Source organism: Cydia splendana, chromosome 17 (genome assembly GCF_910591565.1).
Source record: "Cydia splendana chromosome 17, ilCydSple1.2, whole genome shotgun sequence".
Classification (NCBI taxonomy): Eukaryota; Metazoa; Arthropoda; class Insecta; order Lepidoptera; family Tortricidae; genus Cydia; species Cydia splendana.
The window spans coordinates 12,417,841-12,437,823 of NC_085976.1; the positions used below are offsets into that span (position 1 = coordinate 12,417,841).

Genomic DNA, 19,983 nt, shown 5'->3' on the forward strand with positions numbered 1-19,983 from the left:
ATTGTTAATTACTCCGAGGGTAAATCCTTGGATATTTTGATGAACTAAGTTCAATAAATTGGTTTTACCAAACATACTAGCATCACAGTGATCAATAGGAACGGAGCCGGCTGGTGCACACGTTGTCGTAGCGGTTAGTTTAAATTCAAATCACCAGGCGGCTCCATTTCAAACCCTACGCTACCAAGGCGTATAATACTATGTGACTTAAGGCTATTAGACGCCGTGCTAGCCACGACGGGGTCTTCAATATTATATGCTAACAGGTTAGCACACTCTACTAGACATCTTCTCGGTAGGTAGGTTCTTTTATGGGGCATAACAAAATCTTCTATAAATTTATTCGTATCAAAATACGAAATCGTACTACTGTACAAGGAAAGGTTATACAATAAAGAATTGTAATGAAATACCCTCTTATTGACCTTGCTCGACATTCTATAAGGGAGCGCACAGATAATTATTTTAGCAACCTCTCCCCGGTCAATCGCCGACAGCGTAGCGGATAATTTTAAGATATCTCGCTTAGTACAGTCTACACTATTCCCTAATAAAACTACAAGCGTCGAGTCCCGGTCAAACTCGCCCGCAGAAATACATTCGATCAGACGATCGACAGAGGCCCCCGGGTGACAGTCGTTGATGACGCCCTGCGACAAGCGCTGCGCCAGCAGCACGCCGAGGCCGGCGCCCACCTCGTCCGAGTACAGCACGGTGCGGCGGCCGGGCGCGCGCGGGGGGCGCGGCGGCGAGGGGAGGCGAGGCGATGATGGCGCTGGCGAGACAGGGCGAGGCGGGGACGGCGCAGGCTCGACATAGGTCAGCAGCGATAGAGCCAGCTTGACTAGGCTCGGCGGTGAAGGAGCCGGCTCGACGCGGCACGGCAGCGATGGAGTCGGCTCAGCGAGGCGCGGCCCCGATGCAACCTGCTCGACGAGGCTCGGCGGTGACGATGGCGGCAGGGGCGCCGGGTCCCCGAGGCTGGCGGCGGGCGCGAGGTCGCCGCGCAGCTCGGGCGCGCGGGCGGCGCGCGACGCGAACAGCGCGCGCAGCGCGGGCGAGCCCGGCGCGGCCAGCACGGCGCGCAGCGCGGGCGAGTCCGGCGCCGGCGCGTCGGGGCGGGTCGGTGGCCGCGGCGAGTCCATACGCAGGGTGTAGCCGCTCCCCGGTTCTAGAACATTATTCATAAAGGCTATGTATTCCTGTAACGCTTTACTTGACAGTTCGTCTCTATTGTTTAAGTTTTTCAACTTTAATTCTAATTTTTGTAATTCATCGGAGCGATTATTCAATTCTTATAAGATAAAGATTAAAGATTTCAATGGGGAGCGTGCATAATATTTTACATGAACGCTTGGGTATGAAAAAGGTATCAGCGCGTTGGGAACCCAGAATGCTTACTGACACGCAAAAACAAACTAGAGTCGAGATTTGTCAAGAAGTTTTGGACCTGATACAGCAAGACCGGGAACTTTTTTTGGCGCGATTTATAACAATGGACGAAACATGGCTCCATCATTACGATCCTGAAACGAAACTGCAGTCATGACATGGAAAAGGCCATCATCTCCAACTCCGAAGAAATTCAAGGTGGACCCATCTGCCGGTAAGGTCATGGGCTCTGTTTTTTGGGATGGTAAAGGGGTCGTAATGATTGAATATCTCGAGCATGGAGCCACTATTACGGGCACTTTATATGCCAAAGAAATAGCAACATTGCGCAATGAGATCCGTGAAAAACGGCGAGGTAAACTCTCGAAAATTGTGTTGTTCCATCAGGACAATGCACTGGCACACAAGTCCGCCGTTGCAATGGCTGCAATACGTGATGCTGGGTTCGATATCCTTAAGCATCCTCCGTATTCACCAGACCTCGCCCCTAGTGATTTCTACCTATTTCCGAGATTGAAGGAATACCTAAGAGGCAAGAAATTTGAAGACGACGACGCGGTAGTCGCTGCAGTACAAGAGTTTTTAAGTACTCAAGATGAAACCTTTTTTGAAATGGTTTAAATGGTTATAAAAAAGATAAACTAAGTGTATTATGCTAAAAGGTGACTATGTCGAAAAATAAAATAAGATTTAATAAAAGTTGTATATAACATACTCATTCTCACTTTTTATTAAACGCCCCTCGTATATGAGTTTAGGCTTCTTTCGTCGGTCACAAACAAGCAAACATCGATAGATTTTCATGGGTGTGTAATGCGCGTTGCCAGCTTTTGAAAAATATTTCTTTCTTGAGAACGTCCCTTTGTCCCTTGAGCAAACCTCGATAGAAATCCCATACCTCAGCCTCTGTGCGCGTGATTTTATGTGAACTATAAACAAACTACGTACGTAAGTACTTCTCCGTACGCTTGGCCGGCACTTAGGTAGGTATACATTATGATTATTATGAACGATGCATTTAAGTAAATAATATTATTTCAAACAGGAACATTATCAATGGCACGTATTTAACCGGTCAACTAATTAATCGAATTTGAGTAGTTTAAAAAAATAGAAATGGGTACTAAAATAAATAGATTGGCAACAAAAACAGAGCCTTAAAATATATCAATATGAGACAACATTTTAATGCCATACAGGTTTTGTTTATTTTTAGGCAGGTACCAAGTATTTATTTGGAAACTGAATTTATTTTATTAGAGACAGTTTATGAAGCACATTTTAAAAAGAAAACGGCTATCTATTAATTAAAAAAATTAAGTTCTTTTATACAATATTTTGTTTGGTCACTACACGTTCAACCTAACACGCTCCTCCTCGCTTCGCTCGTCGTCGCACCTTTCTTTTGACTCTTGCAGAACACCGTGATAACTATTGAAATTAGTAATTAAAAATTTAAAGACCTAATGGTTTAATGGCCATTAGGTGTTTCATGATTAGGAATTTCGACTATAAGTATAGGTACTGACCATTGGTAAATAAATTTGTGGTGTTTTGTTAGGAAATTTGTGTATTTAAAGTATTAGGTATGCATATGTTTAAATTATTTAAAACTGGAGTATGTAAAGCTTATGTATATAGGTATCTTAGGTATTCTGCATATGTACATATATAAACAAACAAATTTTATGATCTCTTTACAATATTAGTTGCCAACTTATTATTTTAGACGCCAAACTATCAATTCAAGTTCCCTATAATTTTTTTCGGTGGCTTGATTTTGCTGCCAGTTTTTTAATAATATGATGCTTATATTTGAGGCTAATATAAATTTATTGGCGCTAAAATATTAATGCACAGCCAAATTATATTATTATATGCCCAGTGAAAGTTCCTGTTTAATATTTTAGTTGCCCGGTTAATAATAAGCCATTATCAATTCAGGAATACGAATACAATAATTTGTTATGCTCATTTTATAGCGATTACATTATTTACCGCTTACGAGTATATACTTAATTGCTCGAGCAATTTTATTACATGACATAACGAAATAATCAATTATCAATAAATTATGGGCTCGTGTTGTACACAAGTTTTAATTACGGCGCGTAAATTTTTGATATTTAATAACCAGCTTTTGCTGTGGGTATCAGCTAATTATTCTATTACAATAACGGCTAAAATGTCAACCACAATATATCCTCATAACAACCTAATGAGCGAGTCAGAAATGTAACTCAAGACCCGCCGAATAAGTAATTGTGGTATTCTGTGATGCGTAGGTCCCTGTTCATATTATGTTGAAACACTTAGCTCCCTGTTCAATCGGGCTAGTTTCAGTATGAGCGTTTTCGCATCATTCTATGCCATCGTATGCTCCCAACATTTCTGTACGTATTCTGTATGTTGACTTCTCGCCGGTTGGTAATGTTGGCCAAATCCTACCCTGCCGTCGTGACGTCGTTGCTATATCGCCTTAGGGGTAGTTGTACAGCACAATTATCCTATTAATTAACGTCACCCAGTGACAGTGGCAGTGAGCTATGAAAATTTAGTGAACGTTTTAACGTTGACAGACGGTTTGGTGAAACCTACCCTTATTATGTAATTCATAGTGACAGTTAAGCGCTCGGTTGTTTTATGTCTGAGGTTTTATGCGGTAAACTAAACTCATGCGTCAACGGAATGTAGGAAAAAAAATGGCAATGCGCTTACCGCTGCGTTTACCGTGTAAAATAATGTATGGTCATTAGATTATCCGATGTAAAATGGGTGTGCGATAAACGCTGCATTTGTCGCATAAAACAAAAGCGCGCTTTATGGTATTACTTTCATTGCAGCAAGCTCCGGTGTAACATTCCAAATCGGCGGCAGCGACAAAGACGACAAGCCGCCGAAGTTGCAGGATGAAGAAGAGCCCGTAAGTCTTAAGACTCAGTTAGACGATGCGAGAACTCGTAAGCGAGTTTTGATCTGTCGGTTGAATTGGACGTAACCAACCGTCCGCAATGTACCTAAAATCGCATGCGAGTTCGCGCGCCGTCTAAATCAGCCCTAAATCATTGTCGTGGCACAGTTAGCTGCTTTGTTACTGCACACCGTTGTATGGGGACCTTGCACTTTGAGACTATGCGCTGAAACTTGGCACAGTTGATTCTTAGCTGGTCTTGAGCAGATACAGACCGGGAGACCTCGAGAGCCACGTCTCATTTAGTGGGGGGGAGGGGGGGAAGTTCGACGCCGCCGCGCTTCACTTGGAGCAACATTTCTCTAAAACTATACCTATTAGGGAATGTAATATATCATTTTCGGATAAATTAAGGATGAGGAATCTAGTTTTGGAACAAAAACAATGAACTTTCTAACAAAAAAAAAGCATAAAGTAGAAAAGACTAAAAAACGTATTTTTGATTTTTTCATAATTACCAATTTTTTTTAAAGTATAGCAGGAATCTGAAAACAAAAAATACAGTCATAAAGCTACACTTATTACGTTTAAGAAAATATATAGTTTAATATACAAAACTGTTGATAAATGGGAGATAAAAAATAATATTAAGCGTGGGTCAGAGTGATCTCAATACAAAATATGATGAATGTGGGAAAGTTACTTATAATTTGTTCTACAATCGTTTATTTTTCTTGTTTTTCGTAAATAACTCGTAAACGGTAGCCCACAGCAAAAAAATATCTTTTACGTAAATAATCTGTTTCAGATTTCTTATAAAATAAGTACTACTGTTTTTCGGTACCATCAATATTAAAAAAAATATTGAAGGGAGAAAATAAATACTTAGGTCCCCTTTTTTAGTCATTCGTAAATAACTCGTAAACGAAGGCCAATAGCAAAACAATTTTTAGTACATGAATAATTTACATAAAATTTCCTACAAAAAAGGTCATTTGAACTTTTTCGCTAGGATCAATATTAAAAACGATATTAAAGAGAGAAAATAAATTCTAAGGTCCCCTTTTTAAATATTGATCCTAGCGAAAAAGTTTGAATAACCTTTTTTGTAGGAAATTTTATGCTAATTATTCATGTGTTAAAATATTTTTTGCTATTGGCCATCCTTTACGAGTTATTTACGAATGACTAAAAAAGGGGACCTTAGTATTTATTTTCTCCCTTCAATATTTTTTTTAATATTGATCTTAGCGAAAAAAAGTAGCACTTATTTTATAAGAAATCTGAAACAGATTATTTACGTAAAAGATATTTTTTTGCTGTGGGCTACCGTTTACGAGTTATTTACGAAATTATTAAAAAATAAACGATTGTAGAACAAATTATAAGTAACTTTCCCACATTCATAATATTTTGTATTGAGATCACTCTGGCCCATGCTTAATATTATTTTTTATCTCCCATTTATCAACAGTTTTGTATATTAAACTATATATTTTCTTAAACGTAATAAGTGTAGCTTTACGACTGTATTTTATGTTTTCAGATTCCTGCTATACTTTAAAAAAAAATTGGTAATTATGAAAAAATCAAAAATACGTTTTTTAGTCTTTTCTACTTTATGCTTTTTTTTTTGTCAGAAAGTGCATTGTTTTTGTTCCAAAACTAGATTCCTCATCCTTAATTTATCCGAAAATGATATATTACATTCCCTAATAGGTATAGTTTTAGAGAAATGTTGCTCCAAGTGAAGCGCGGCGGCGTCGAACTTCCCCCCCTCCCCCCCACTAAATGAGACGTGGCTCTCGAGGTCTCCCGGTCTGTATCTGCTCATGACCAGCTAAGAATCAACTGTGCCAAGTTTCAGCGCATAGTCACAAAGTGCAAGGTGTCGTGCACTAACAAACTAGCTAAGTGGAGTTTTCCTCCTTTTTACCAAAAGGTCTTTTATTTTAACCTATATTAAATGACGACGAGATAGACTAAAATTGCGATTCTACGAGGCTCAGCAAAAGACAACGAAACTGATTTCACTCTTTTAACACGATTAAGTAACCCCGTGTGTGTCTCCGCAATTCTCAGTTTGATAGGTGTCCATTTAGTGCAAATTTTCGATTCGACTTCATTTTCTCATGTCTATAGATTTCTATATATCTCCGCGCACAAACTTTCATCATTTAAACGGATTATATCGCGTAATATATTATTATTGAATTTAAAACACATCCCGACGTTTCGAACCCTTTAAAGCGTTCATACTGGTCAACGGGTGACTGAGGAAAATGTGATAACTATCGCGGTAACCGAAGAAAATATTACTCCAAAATCTTTTATAAGATGCATCCGTATATCTTAAAAAAAAATATCTGCTAAATCTAGAAATAAGGTCTTTAGTGGAATCTGTAGAGTTAAAAACAATCCGTTTAACGGACAGATCCTAACAGATAAGATAACGTTCTAAATTGACTGTTTACTCTCTTAACGTAACAACATCCTGTTCTAATTTAAATTACCACTCTATAGTGTTTATCACAAGGTTGCTTCTCCAATGAACAAAGGAGTAAGATAGGAGGTTTACTAAGTAAGCGCCAAAATGGAAATATGCACTGACAGTGTGATATCATTGTTTGTTGTTACCTGATATCAGTTGATACGGAATACGGTCGGAATCTAATTTGATTATATTCATATCAGCATTTTTCTTTTATAAAAGAGCAACGAACTTTGAAATATAATTAACATGTGTTAATTTGTCATGTGTTTGTTTTGATTAACCAATAACCAAACATTTTGATGTAGTATAAAATTGACAATTAATTAATTAATATCATGTTTAGGGTTCCGTACCCAAAGGGTATAAACGGGACCCTATTCCTATTACTAAGACCGTGATAGTTAGACAGTGGACATTTTCACAGATGATGTATTTGTGTAGCCGCTATAACAACAAATACTAAAAACAGAATAAAATAAATATTTAAATGGGCGCGCCCACCGAGGGTTACGTACTTTTTTGTTATTATAGCGGCAACAGATATAAATCATCTGTGAAAATTTCAACTGTCTAGCTATCACGGTTCATGAGATACAGGTCCTGTCACCAGGTACCTGGTCACAGACAGACGGACAGTGGAGTCTTAGTAATAGGGTCCCGTTTTTACCCTTTGGGTACGGAATCCTAAAAAAAATAAGAATCCGTAATAGTGAACCCTGTTTACAGCGGTTAAGCCCCCATTCGGACGAGAGCTTTTTCAACGCGCGTTAAAAAAAACGCTTGAATCTGTCCGCACTCTAAATTCGATTTAACGACCAAGGCTTAAAGTCGAAAATCCAACAACGCTTGATAAAAAGCCCCACCGCTGTCGTGTGAATTAATACACATGTATCCATTTGTGTCATTCAAACGCTTTTTTAACACGCGTTGTAAAAGCGCCCATGGGAATGGTGGCTTAAAGTCGATTTTGCATTAACACACATCCATTTGCAGGGTTGGCTGTGCGTATGGCAGTGTCAGACGGCGACCCCGGCGCATCACCTCGCCTTTTCACCGGACGGTGTTCTCTTCGCTACGTCGGGAGTCAACGACAGATTAGTTAAGATCTGGTATCAAAATAAAGGTAATTCAATTTAATCAATTTGACGACCGGTCTGGCCTAGTGGGTAGTGACCCTGCCTATGAAGCCGATGGTCCCGGGTTCGAATCCCGGTAAGGGCATTTATTTGTATGATGATACAGATATTTGTTCCTGAGTCATGGTTGTTTTCTATGTATTTAAGTACATATTTATATATTATATATATCGTTGTCTGAGTACCCACAACACAAGCCTTCTTGAGCTTACCGTGGGGCTTAGTCGATTTGTGTACAAATGTCCTATAAATATTTATTTTATTTATTTATTCAACTGACCGTGCATCCGTTAGGTTGGTATACCTGTTCAAATTTTTTGGTCCAATGTGCATTGCGTCTCACTCTCTCACTAAGCAAAATGTGAGACGCAAATACACATTGGACAAAGAAATTGTACAGGTGGAATACCACCCTTAGATACGCGAACGGTAGAAAATTTTCAAGTAGTGCCTCTAGAGTCTAGATATATCAATATAGAGAGATATACAGGGTATTCTTATTATGTCTGACCATACTCTGAGGGGTGCATATACTGATCAAGTTTTACACACACACACAAACGCGCGGGTTATCGCACTTAATCACCGAAACGTCGCGAAACACCGATTTATTCCATAACAGGGCTACTCCTCCATACGGCCGCCCTCGCAGCATGCCCGCCGCCGTCGTGTCCATAGCTGAGGTCCCAGTTCAGTTGAACTGATCGTCGATAGTACCAAGATATGTCTGATCGCCCTCTTGGGCCTCTTGTAACCAAATCTCTTGAAACGCGATTACGTCCCACGAACGACACAGTTCTTTCACGCCATCAACTGATCGTTTGACATTTTTGTGTTTGTTTTTACTATGGCGCCAACTGCGAAATCGCGATAAAATCTTCTGTATAGAAAACATTGACATAATGATTCGCTGAAATATATGAGACGGCTGATTTTTTCGCGATTGCGGAATTGGCCCTATAGTAAAAGTTGTTCAGTATGACCTACATATTTACCCCTCTGAGTATAGTCAGACATCACAAAAATATTCTGTATAACAGCGCTACAGAAAGTATCTAAGCGATTGTCAAGATAATTGAAATAGCGCTAGAATATTATTGAATGCGTCAGCATTGGTAGGGATTATTTGCCATTTAGGAAAAATATAGCCGGCTTACTTCACATAGAACCTAATTTAATTGGGTGGTAATGGTTAATTAATTAAAAATATATTAGACTAAATTTCTAACTCGTGCGTACCGTTCAATTAATAACAAAAACCATTAGCCGAATTACATCACGCGTCGTAAAATTTAAAATTTGATCTTTAAGATGGATAGTTTTAAGACTCAAATTCAATTGTAACAAACAGGTCTCTTTCGCTGTTTCAATTTTGCGGTCACAATACAGTTAAACGCCCTCTGTTTATTGACATGTGTTAATATGAGTTAATCCGATTAATGTGTACCTCACGTATTAGTAAGCCTTGGTCACGTGCTGTGTATTAAACAATTGTATTTACATTTTTACTACGCGGTTACAATCTCCCTTTGCCTTTTAGGAGTTGTAAATGGTTTTACAAGTGGCATTGTTATAGGGTATTTGACTATTAGTCAAATCAATTTCTTTTTTCGAACTGTCAAAACGATTTTGCTACTAAGGAATTTATATGAAACACTAGCATGTGACGATTTTGACATCATAAGCAAATTACCTAATCTTTATAGTTTTATACGGGTTTTAAAATAGAAATTGTGTCTAAAAATAACTGCTGTCTACGTTTCTATATTAATCTTTTGGTGCTTTATTGCATGCATGGTGTAAAATAATTTATTTTACATACAGTCAAATACCCTATTGTTTTGTGTGGTCATTTGTTCAACCTATATTTTTCTACGTCACGTTGTACAAAACACTGATTGATTTTAATGCCACCTTACGTAAGAAGACACAAGAAAGGAAATATCATATTAAATTAACATCACAGCGTTTAACAATTAACATAAAACTAGGGCAGACTCGCTTGTTTTAATTACTTTTTGAATTAAACCCATAGATTAGAATTACGAATTTCACAATTGAGAGCAAACTACGAGAAAATGACACAGCCTGATTGCTTTCAACGTCTTTTATCAGTCTAATTTTAGGCAATTTATTTTCGAACCTTATTCACACGTGGGTAGATAAATGCGTTACCTTATATCACTTGAACCAAAAATATATGTATACGGTCGCTTTAGCCTTATAATAGCTTAGCAGTGGTCCTGCCCGTGAAGTTGGTGATTCAGGGTTCGAATCCTAGCAAGAGTATCAATTTCTATCAATGGCAATATCTGTTCGACAATTTCAAAAATTTCTTTAATAGCGTTCAGGAAAGGGTAACCTGGCAAAAACAAGAAAGCCGAGATTGGACACTGATTCTAGCACCCTCAATTTTTCTATTTACTTGTTTGCTAATAGGGTATTCTCCTACTAGTCAAATCAGTTTTTTCTTTAGAACTGTCAAAACGATTTGCTAATATGGAATTTATATTAAACATTACACAATAACGTCACGGTCAACTCACCTACTTTTTATATTTCTATCCGATTTATTAAATAAAAAAACAACGGGTTGCACTCCGGGAGTGCCGACAGAAGTGAAAACTAATGACTAGTCCAAAATGTCTGCAGCACTATGTATAATTGACCCATCCTCCTTTCTATTGAAAAACTTTAGTTCCGAAATTGCTGGTCAGTGAGCTTGTTTAAAATTCGAAATTCAAATTTGTAGCGTTAATTGTTTAAAATTCGAATAGAAATTGTAAAGTTACCTTGCAGACCTCGCATCTAAATATATTGGGTTATGATATTTTGAGTTTTATTCACCACTTTATTGAATTATATTTGAGTGATATAAAGTTAGAATGTAACTGTGAGATCCTCGTATTTCAACCCGTACCAGATTAGAACCTCTTTCATGTAATGTCATTGAGTTTTTCTTTATTGATTTAAATGCCATCTAAATGAGTGGCCATCTAAACGTTACGGTCACGTGATCGCGTTACGCTGTCTCGAGTTTATAATTTTTTCCCCACCTCAAAAAGTGCCCAGCGCCGCTAAAGAAGTTTTCACTTCAAAAAATATTTTTAAATGTAACTGCTATGTATGTTTTTGTAATAATTATCTGGTGCTTTATTCAAGCATGGTGTGAAATAATTTATTTCAAATATGTATAGTCAAATACCCTATTTATAGGAACGTTATTAATGGGATCCTTTGTGTTTCAGTATTGGTACACGCGCAAGGCGAGCACGCGTCGTCCGACCTCAACTACACGTTCATATACGTCGCGCACCCGCGAGCGGTCACGCATCTGTCATGGCGGAAAACGAGCAAATATATGCCCAAGTGAGTCTTACTTAAACGTAGATAAGAACTGGTGAATTAGAGCTTTACAGTGTAATCTGTCTTACAGTTTACAAACAATGCGCAATTTTTGTATACAACTCGTTTAGTTTTCTGATAAGGAAATTTTATAACATTTTAAATATGAGTTTTGTTAAGTTGGTATGCAATATGTGCAACAACGAATGGTATCTTGTGGGTCTATAATGTAGTCTCATGTATAAAAATGAATTGACTGTATAAGTTGTGTAAAGAGTCTAAAAAAAAATTGTGCCCCGAGTATGACAGCCGTTGATGATGACGCTGTACGTGTACAGCATTATAGGGACCGTCCGCATTGGAGGGTCTGCCAACTTGTGGACTGAATCGGAAACATATGTGCACATGTACATTGCCAAAACAAGTGCTACCATCTATCGTTCTCGTAGGTACGTTTCCTTGTGCATAGTAGGTTCTGCCATCTTGTGGGCTACATCGGAAGCATAAACGTCACATTTACGCCCCGCGCCAAAAATCTGACGGTTCCTATGCTGCCCCCTATAGTTCATGCACGCCCCCTTTATGTTTATTGATAACTGAATTGTCAAACAGAATTATCGCATAAGACGCATAATATACGGAGCTATGCAGCGCCAACTTTAACTTAATTTATATTTCCAGGGGCAGCGTCGGCAACGTGCTGGTGACATCAAGCGTCGACAACATCTGCCGCGTGTGGTCGGAGACGCTACTGCCGGACGACGAGTGGGGCGGCTGCGTGACGGCGCACAGCCGCTCGCCGCCGCGCCGCCAGCGCGCCACGCACCGCCACAAGCACCGCTTCATGCAGCGCCTCAAGCACATGAAGTGAGTGTCGGAGCTGCTATAGTGTAGTGGGCCGCGTGTGGTCGGAGACGCTACTGCCGGACGACGAGTGGGGCGGCTGCGTGACGGCGCACAGCCGCTCGCCGCCGCGCCGCCAGCGCGCCACGCACCGCCACAAGCACCGCTTCATGCAGCGCCTCAAGCACATGAAGTGAGTGTCGGAGCTGCTATAGTGTAGTGGGCCGCGTGTGGTCGGAGACGCTACTGCCGGATGACGAGTGGGGCGGCTGCGTGACGGCGCACAGCCGCTCGCCGCCGCCCCGCCAGCGCGCCACGCACCGCCACAAGCACCGCTTCATGCAGCGCCTCAAGCACATGAAGTGAGTGTCGGAGCTGCTATAGTGTAGTGGGCCGCGTGTGGTCGGAGACGCTACTGCCGGACGACGAGTGGGGCGGCTGCGTGACGGCGCACAGCCGCTCGCCGCCGCGCCGCCAGCGCGCCACGCACCGCCACAAGCACCGTTTCATGCAGCGCCTCAAGCACATGAAGTGAGTGCTGTTGTGTAGCTCTTGAGTAGGCCCAAGATAGCTATTGAGGGGGCCATTATACACCCAAAAAATTAAATTGGCTGTTTCATACATTTTGGCTGGACCATTTTCTATGAGAGGATCATGGTCTAATAAAACATGGTCTTCCATTCCCAGAGTGACACGGGCCTACGTCACAATAACATTGCCACTTTATTTCAACATAACATGTTACATGGGTACATTATACCTATGGTTAATAAGTTAAAATATTTCTTTATAATTTTATAATTTTCATTAATATGTATTTTAGCTTAAATTTTACAATAACACGTCATTTTTAATTACTCGTTAGCAATATCTTCCGATTCACGAAAGAACTTTCAGACTTTCGGGTAATTCTGTTTATACTACTGGCAACACAGGATAGCGCTGTGCACATTTGACAATTCGGATCTAGATAACTTCATGCCCTGACCGTCATCCTTATCGAACGCGTGTTAATTGTTATTTCCTTCTCGCTCAGTGTCAGCAGTCGCAGTGTTTTCCAAACTTTTCACGTCGTAAGCTTGGTAATTAATGTGTAACTGTGAATTAGTTTTTTAAACGTTTGTCTTGTATAGATAAATAAAGTTTAATTTAATACATTAGATTTGTTTTATTTTACTATGTTTCTACATGAATAACTTAAAATTAATGCCGTTAAAATAATGTTCACCGTTGGTTAAAATTCTCCCACATTTCAAAGTTTGAGAACCTGTAAACAGCATGATGACGTAGGCGCGTGTCAGTTAGGTCATACGCGAATCTCGGAATGGAGTACCAGGCGGAGTATATTATTATACCATGGAGAGGATAAATTTTTCTTTGTGATTTCGGTGTTGGTCCCATAGTAATAGTTGCTCAGTATAATCCCAAAACCTCCCTGGCAACGGGAATGCAGTTATTTTTAGCCACCCTGTATAAAAGATCCCTATGGATCAAAGGGTATCCAAGGAAGGGCCCCCAAGGAAGGGCCCCCGAAATATTAGGGTACGGTGAGTTTACCGTATCTTAACGATTCGGGGGCCCTTGCTTGTATATACACTTGTGTAGCGTGGACGACGTGTGTCCGAGACCTTACTGCCGGATGACGAGTGGGCGGCTGCGTGAAAGCGTACAGAAGAAATATTGCTCAAGACTGATACAGGACGGAATTAATGATTCAACACAATAATTAAAGACGAACTCTGTCAGCATGAGAAGTGAAAAAAAATTGTACTAGGACCAAGCTAATCCTGTATGGCATTTGCAAAGACAAAGTGTGGCAAAGTCAATTTATTATGAAAATATGATATTTATAATGACACTTTATCACTTCGTTCTGTTCAATTCGGTGCAAACTTAGCTTAAACGGACTCTACATATAGTCTTTCCAAACCAATTTGTCAGCAAAAGGCCTAAATTCAAATTTTCATTCAGAGATAGACTTTTCGCGCCTATAAAAAAATTGCCGTGCGCCTAAAGAAGTGTACATCTCACTCCTTATCTTGTTACTAAAGTAATATTTGTTTGCAGGACATGCTTCCACATACGACGGAACGCGCAGTCGTCTAAGCAGCCCGGGGCGCCCATCCCCACTCTACCCTCGACGTATAGTGCACACGACTTCCACAACCCTTACCACGCCACATCTTATACTGGAGGTAAATACCCATATTTAGGGTTGGTAGCAGGTATGCAGGACATGCTTCCACATACGACGGAACGCGCAGTCGTCTAAGCAGCCCGGGGCGCCCATCCCCACTCTACCCTCCTCGAGAGGGAGTCCTCTTGCTGTTTCTCTTCTTTAATTACCTACTTTTAGGATTTTGGAACAGCACCTGACTGGCATGGACTCTATGTCGATATATCGGTGAAATAAGTCTTAAACCCACATAATACTTTTATTAAAATTTCGTTTCTTTCTGTCCCAACAAAAATAAATTAAATGGAATTTACCGCTTTGCGCTACCGAAGTAACCAATGTCATTCGTCAGGGTATGGAGTATTTTATTCCCTACTCTGTTGTTTCGACCGGCCACAAAGCTCGCCCGTGGTACAATGCTGACTGTGATCGTGCTGAGGCGCTTAAGCGGTCGGCTTACCGGGAATGGGCTGATGCTCGTACACGCAGGGCTCCGAACACACGTGACCTGAAGAAGAGGTTCAATAAAGCCGCCAAGTCCTGCAAGAAGCAGTTTCGCAAGGCCAGGTTTGATCATGTCCGTCGTACTGGGACCAAGCTAGCCTCGTATCCTCCGGGAAGTAAAGCGTTCTGGTCCCTAGCGAAAGCGATCGAAGGAAACTTCTGCCGCCCGTCACTGCCCCCTCTGGTCAAACCTGACGGAGCGCTGGCACATACAGCCAAAGAGAAGGCTGACCTGTTCGCTTCTCTTTTCGCTGAAAATTCACGTTTAGACTCAACCGGTAAACTTCCACCCGTGCTTCCTCAAGTGAATAGCTCCATGAGAGATGTTCGTATACATCAAAAGGAAGTCCTTAAAATACTGCGAACGTTAGACGTGCATAAAGCCAGCGGTCCCGACGGAATCCCTGTAATTGTCTTGCGGAACTGTGCAGCCGAGTTGTCTCCAATCTTAACACGCTTGTACCGTCTGTCGCTTGAAACTGGAGTAGTGCCCTCGTGTTGGAAGCTTGCAAACGTGCAACCTGTGCCCAAAAAAGGTAGTCGTTCAGACCCAGCCAACTACCGTCCAATCTCAGTCACCTCCATACTCTGCAAGATTATGGAGCGTGTACTGAACAAGCGGCTCCTATCATACCTAGAGGATAACGATTTACTCAGCGACTCTCAGTATGGCTTCCGCGGGGGTCGTTCGACTGGAGATCTTCTGGTGCATGCTACTCACCTTTGGAGCGAGGCAATTGAGAGGCACGGTGAAGCCCTTGCGGTATCTCTCGATGTCTCTAAGGCATTCGACCGGGTCTGGCACGCAAGTTTGGTGAGCAAGCTTCCAGGATATGGGTTACCAGTTGGTCTGTGCAACTGGATTGAGAATTTCCTGAGCGAACGTTCCATTCGGGTGGTGTTAGATGGCTACACATCTGACCAATGGACTATTAATGCCGGCGTTCCTCAGGGCTCTGTTCTGTCCGCGACTTTATTTCTGCTACATATCAACGATATGCTAGTCCCAGATACTTTTGGCTATGCCGACGATAGCACTGTCGTGGACAGATATCTCTCCAATGCTCGGGCCAAAAAAGAGGAGGTACAGTCTTGTCGACGAGCTATGGTAGACCGTCTGAATTTGGCACTTAAGGCAGTGTCCGATTGGGGTGACGCAAACCTGGTCAAATTCAACGCTACCAAAACGCAGGCGTGTCTGTTCTCTGCCAAACGGAGTCCATTCGGCCTGACTCCGACTTTCCGGGATGTATCCGTACCGATATCCAACCATCTTCAGCTACTTGGCACGAGTATCTCGTCTAACCTGAACTTTGGGGCGTATATTGAATCTCTGGCCAAATCTGCAGCTAGACGATTAGGCGTCCTCGCTAAGGTCAAGCGGTTCTTCACACCAGGGCAGCTCCTTCAGCTTTACGTAGCTCAAGTCCGGTCGTGTATGGAGTACTGCAGCCACCTTTGGGATGGATCCGCCAAGTATCAGCTAGCCGCCTTAGATTCCATAGACAAACGCGCTAGGAAGCTTATTGGAGATGCGGGATTGGTAGAGGCTAGACTGCAGAGCCTTGAACACCGTAGAAAGGTAGCTTGTTTATCGGTATTCTACAGGATACATTTCGGGGAGTGTGCGATGGGATTACATAATCTAATCCCCCCATCTCCGTTCTGCCACCGTGGGACTAGACGCGGACTTGCGTTTCACCCTTACGTCGTTACTCTGCCGCTGATTAGAACTAAGCGCTATGCATCCAGCTTTATCATGCGAACGGCTAAGGAGTGGAATTCACTTCCTGCAAATCTATTCCCAGTCCACTATAACTTGGATCTCTTTAAATCGAGAGTGAATAGACATCTTTTAGGTAAGCATGTTCCATCCTAGACTGCATCGGCACTTACCATCAGGTGAGATTGTGGTCAAATGTTTACCTTTTTCCAATAAAAAAAAAAAAAAAAAAAAAAAAAGTTTAATTTATATTTTTGATCAAAAATATGTGTTTTGTGTTTGTTTAGGTCTTCATTTCCATCTCGCAGCATCTATAAACGCAGAGACAGACATTCCCCTAGTGCCGTCGCTGGCCGGCGGCGGGCGGTTCATACTGCACTGGCTACACAATAAGGAAATGCATTTCACCAGCCAAGCTGAAGCCATACTGCATGATCTTACTAAGAAGGTAATTTATATTCTCTATAGTCTGTATCTTTAGGTATTTAAATAAAAGTAAACAAAATCTAGATGAAAACATTACATGATCAAATAAAGTAGGTTGAAGTCAGGTCGTTCTGTGACAGATCCAGTTGGTTTTGTATTTGGTTGGTTAACCAATAAATTATATAACTACCCGAAAATTTACAAATTGTTTACTTTTATTTAAATACATAAAGATACAGAGTATAGGTGCATGGGTGCCGCCCTCATTTTGTTGGCTTTTATGCGTTAAATCTTATGGAGTAACATTAAGGTGGGATCAGACGGTTCATTTTTTGTTCATTTTCTAGTTTCATTATTCATCTTTCACTCAAAGTGACACGTCTGAACACAAAATGAACCAAAAATGAAAAATGAATTCATTAGTGAAAGAATCCAACAATGTTGGATATTTTCATTCGGCATCTTTCACTCGCACTCCGAATGAACAAAAAATGAACAGTGTGAACACAGAAATGAACGTTCATTCGGATTTTGCATATTTTTCTCGAATCCTGTGGGTATGCTACCTACTATCTAGCTAGACAAAGATAACGTAAAAGCAATAAAATGGTGTTCAAGTGGAACGAACAAATTAGGATATATGGTATTTCTAGGTACTCTGTATAAATATCCCAGAGTTCCAAAACAATCGCCAGTAGCAAGGTATCGCAGTAAAATTTGGAGTTTTATTCGGCTAGGTATTCTGTCTCTCATTAAAGTGTTTTCTTTCGCTATTAACGGACCTATTACTAATAATAGAAGTTCTACAAAATTACTTTAAGTCATCCCCAATTGATTGCAATACGATTTCGCATCTTCATCGGCTAGTTCTCTCAGCAATGTATTCGAGGCTCCAAATAAATTTCTTCTTGCGATCCATGGTCCCAGCCACTACCGACGACGCTTTCTTTGCATCTTGTTTGTTAAAATCTTTATTAAATGATCACAAATTAAACTTATACCAAGACGCACAACTTCAATCGACGCCATCGTGAAAGAAAGGAAAAAATGTATAATCTTTCCAGCAGCCGTGTGAACGTGAAATGAAAGGAAAATGAAACATTCACTCGAGTGAACATTTAGTTCACCTTTAGTTCCAACGGCTGCCGCTACCAGTAATGTTTGACTTTCCATAAGATTACATGTGTTTGTGACTATCAGCGCCACTTCTCCCTCCACCGACTTCGCACCTTGCCAACTGATTCGCTATACAAGTCGTTCGAGAAATCAGTGCATAATTTCGAAACGTCTTTACGTAATCCCTACGAGTATGTCTGTATTTTCCAATTTCGACCTAGGTTTGTTATAATATCCATAAGAGTATTTAATATGGTCTAAAGCTTAAATGCGTCCGCTAGCTGACGTGGGTGCACGGAGCGGGCGCACGCACGCGGGCGCAACTGGGTAAAATCCGCCGCACGCGTTCAGTCAGCGTTGCTCGTACTATTTCTCGTTAATCCGTTCACCCGCTTCGTGCACCCGCGCTAGCTAGCGGACGCCCTAAAACATGCCCGTACAAAAAGTGATTGTAATAAAGTAATACATTTCTTTGTTAACAGGTTTTGGATAAAGAAGAGTCTGAAGAAGGTTCAGAACACACCGCGCATCCGGACGGAGAGAATGACGCGAGTATGACATACTTATTCTTAATAATTTATTTACATATTGTTCATGTATTGAGGTGTGATTTACAGAAGTTTCTACGAAAATATTAATATGACCTCAGTCTTTTTTATTTGTTTATGATCAAATCACTCCTTAATTATTGAAAAACTTCCGATTTGAGAGATCTTAATGTTGGTTACATAAGACAGTAAAAAATCTAAATATGGCGCTCTCAATATCAGCTTGATTTTATTTTGTATTTTATATGTTTACCTTGGCCGTACACATTGCCGTGTGTTTGATACATTTATATAACATCGCTTGTCGTGTAACATTCACTCACTCAACATTGTCATTGAGGTAAAATTGTCTCCATAACCTGTAACTCATATCTCATAATTATATCTCAGAAACATTAGGTATGTGCCTCGGCTAAGTAACTACGGCAATTGACAGCTATATTGAGTCATTCGCAGGTAAAAGTTATCACTTTGATCGATGTTAATAAGGCATAAGTTACATTGTTTAAAAAATCCGTATTAACAATCTCAAGAAGTACCTTTTGTCTGCGAACGCCTCAATTGTGTAATACATAGATAGGCAAACAGCTTGGTAACTATGCGCTTCCTTGCTTATTCCATGCTGCATAGGACATAGGCGGCCCAGTCAGTTGACTAAAGTACAGTCTGAGGATAACAGCAATAGTGATGAACAACCAGGTAATCATATCTTCGATATACATTAGGATGGTATTCCACCTATCAGTGCGTCTCACTGTCTTATTAAGCAAAATGTGAGACGCAAATACATATTGAACCAAGAAACTGGACAGGTGAAATATCACCGCTATACATGCATCCGTAACCGTGAAATATCCGACATATTTTAAATGTGTGTTCATAATGGGTTCATCTACAGATAGATATCATTTTTAAAAGTTTTTAAAATGTGAACTCAGTGTAAGTAAAGATTGCGAAATTGTCACTCATAACAGAAAAAACACCGGTCAAGTGCGTACATTACCCAATTTTTAACATAGACAATTTTTATTTAACACCACATTGAAAAATGTTTACAGGCAATGCTACAAAACATTATAAGCCTTAAAATTAAACTTAAATAGGCAAAAAATATTATGTTGACATGTATATATATAATTTTTTTAAATTATGATGCTAAAAAGGAGCGAACCTCAGCATGTGTTGCAGCAGGCTTACCTACTACAACGCTGGTTTTCAGGCCGACCCTTCGTACAATACAACAATGTATTTTTTTATGTGAAACGTGAATGAAATGTCTTTACTAAACTAAACTCGTAGTGGTCGGATCAAAAACTAAGTAATTAAGTCCGACTCACGCTTGACTGCACATTTCTAATAGGTTTTCCTG

At 40.5% G+C, this 19,983-nt stretch overlaps 1 protein-coding gene across 1 annotated transcript in view; it reads left to right on the plus strand.

The window, feature by feature from the left end:
* The window catches only part of LOC134798807 (dmX-like protein 2), a 101,075-nt gene that overhangs the window by 25,231 nt on the left and 55,861 nt on the right, over positions 1-19,983 (plus strand). Inside the window, exons 4-11 of the mRNA XM_063771195.1 lie at positions 4,236-4,315; positions 7,791-7,920; positions 11,182-11,302; positions 11,960-12,145; positions 14,189-14,316; positions 16,812-16,972; positions 18,549-18,618; positions 19,245-19,313. Coding sequence (XP_063627265.1) covers positions 4,236-4,315; positions 7,791-7,920; positions 11,182-11,302; positions 11,960-12,145; positions 14,189-14,316; positions 16,812-16,972; positions 18,549-18,618; positions 19,245-19,313 — 945 coding nt within the window. The remainder of the gene's footprint in view (positions 1-4,235; positions 4,316-7,790; positions 7,921-11,181; positions 11,303-11,959; positions 12,146-14,188; positions 14,317-16,811; positions 16,973-18,548; positions 18,619-19,244; positions 19,314-19,983) is intronic.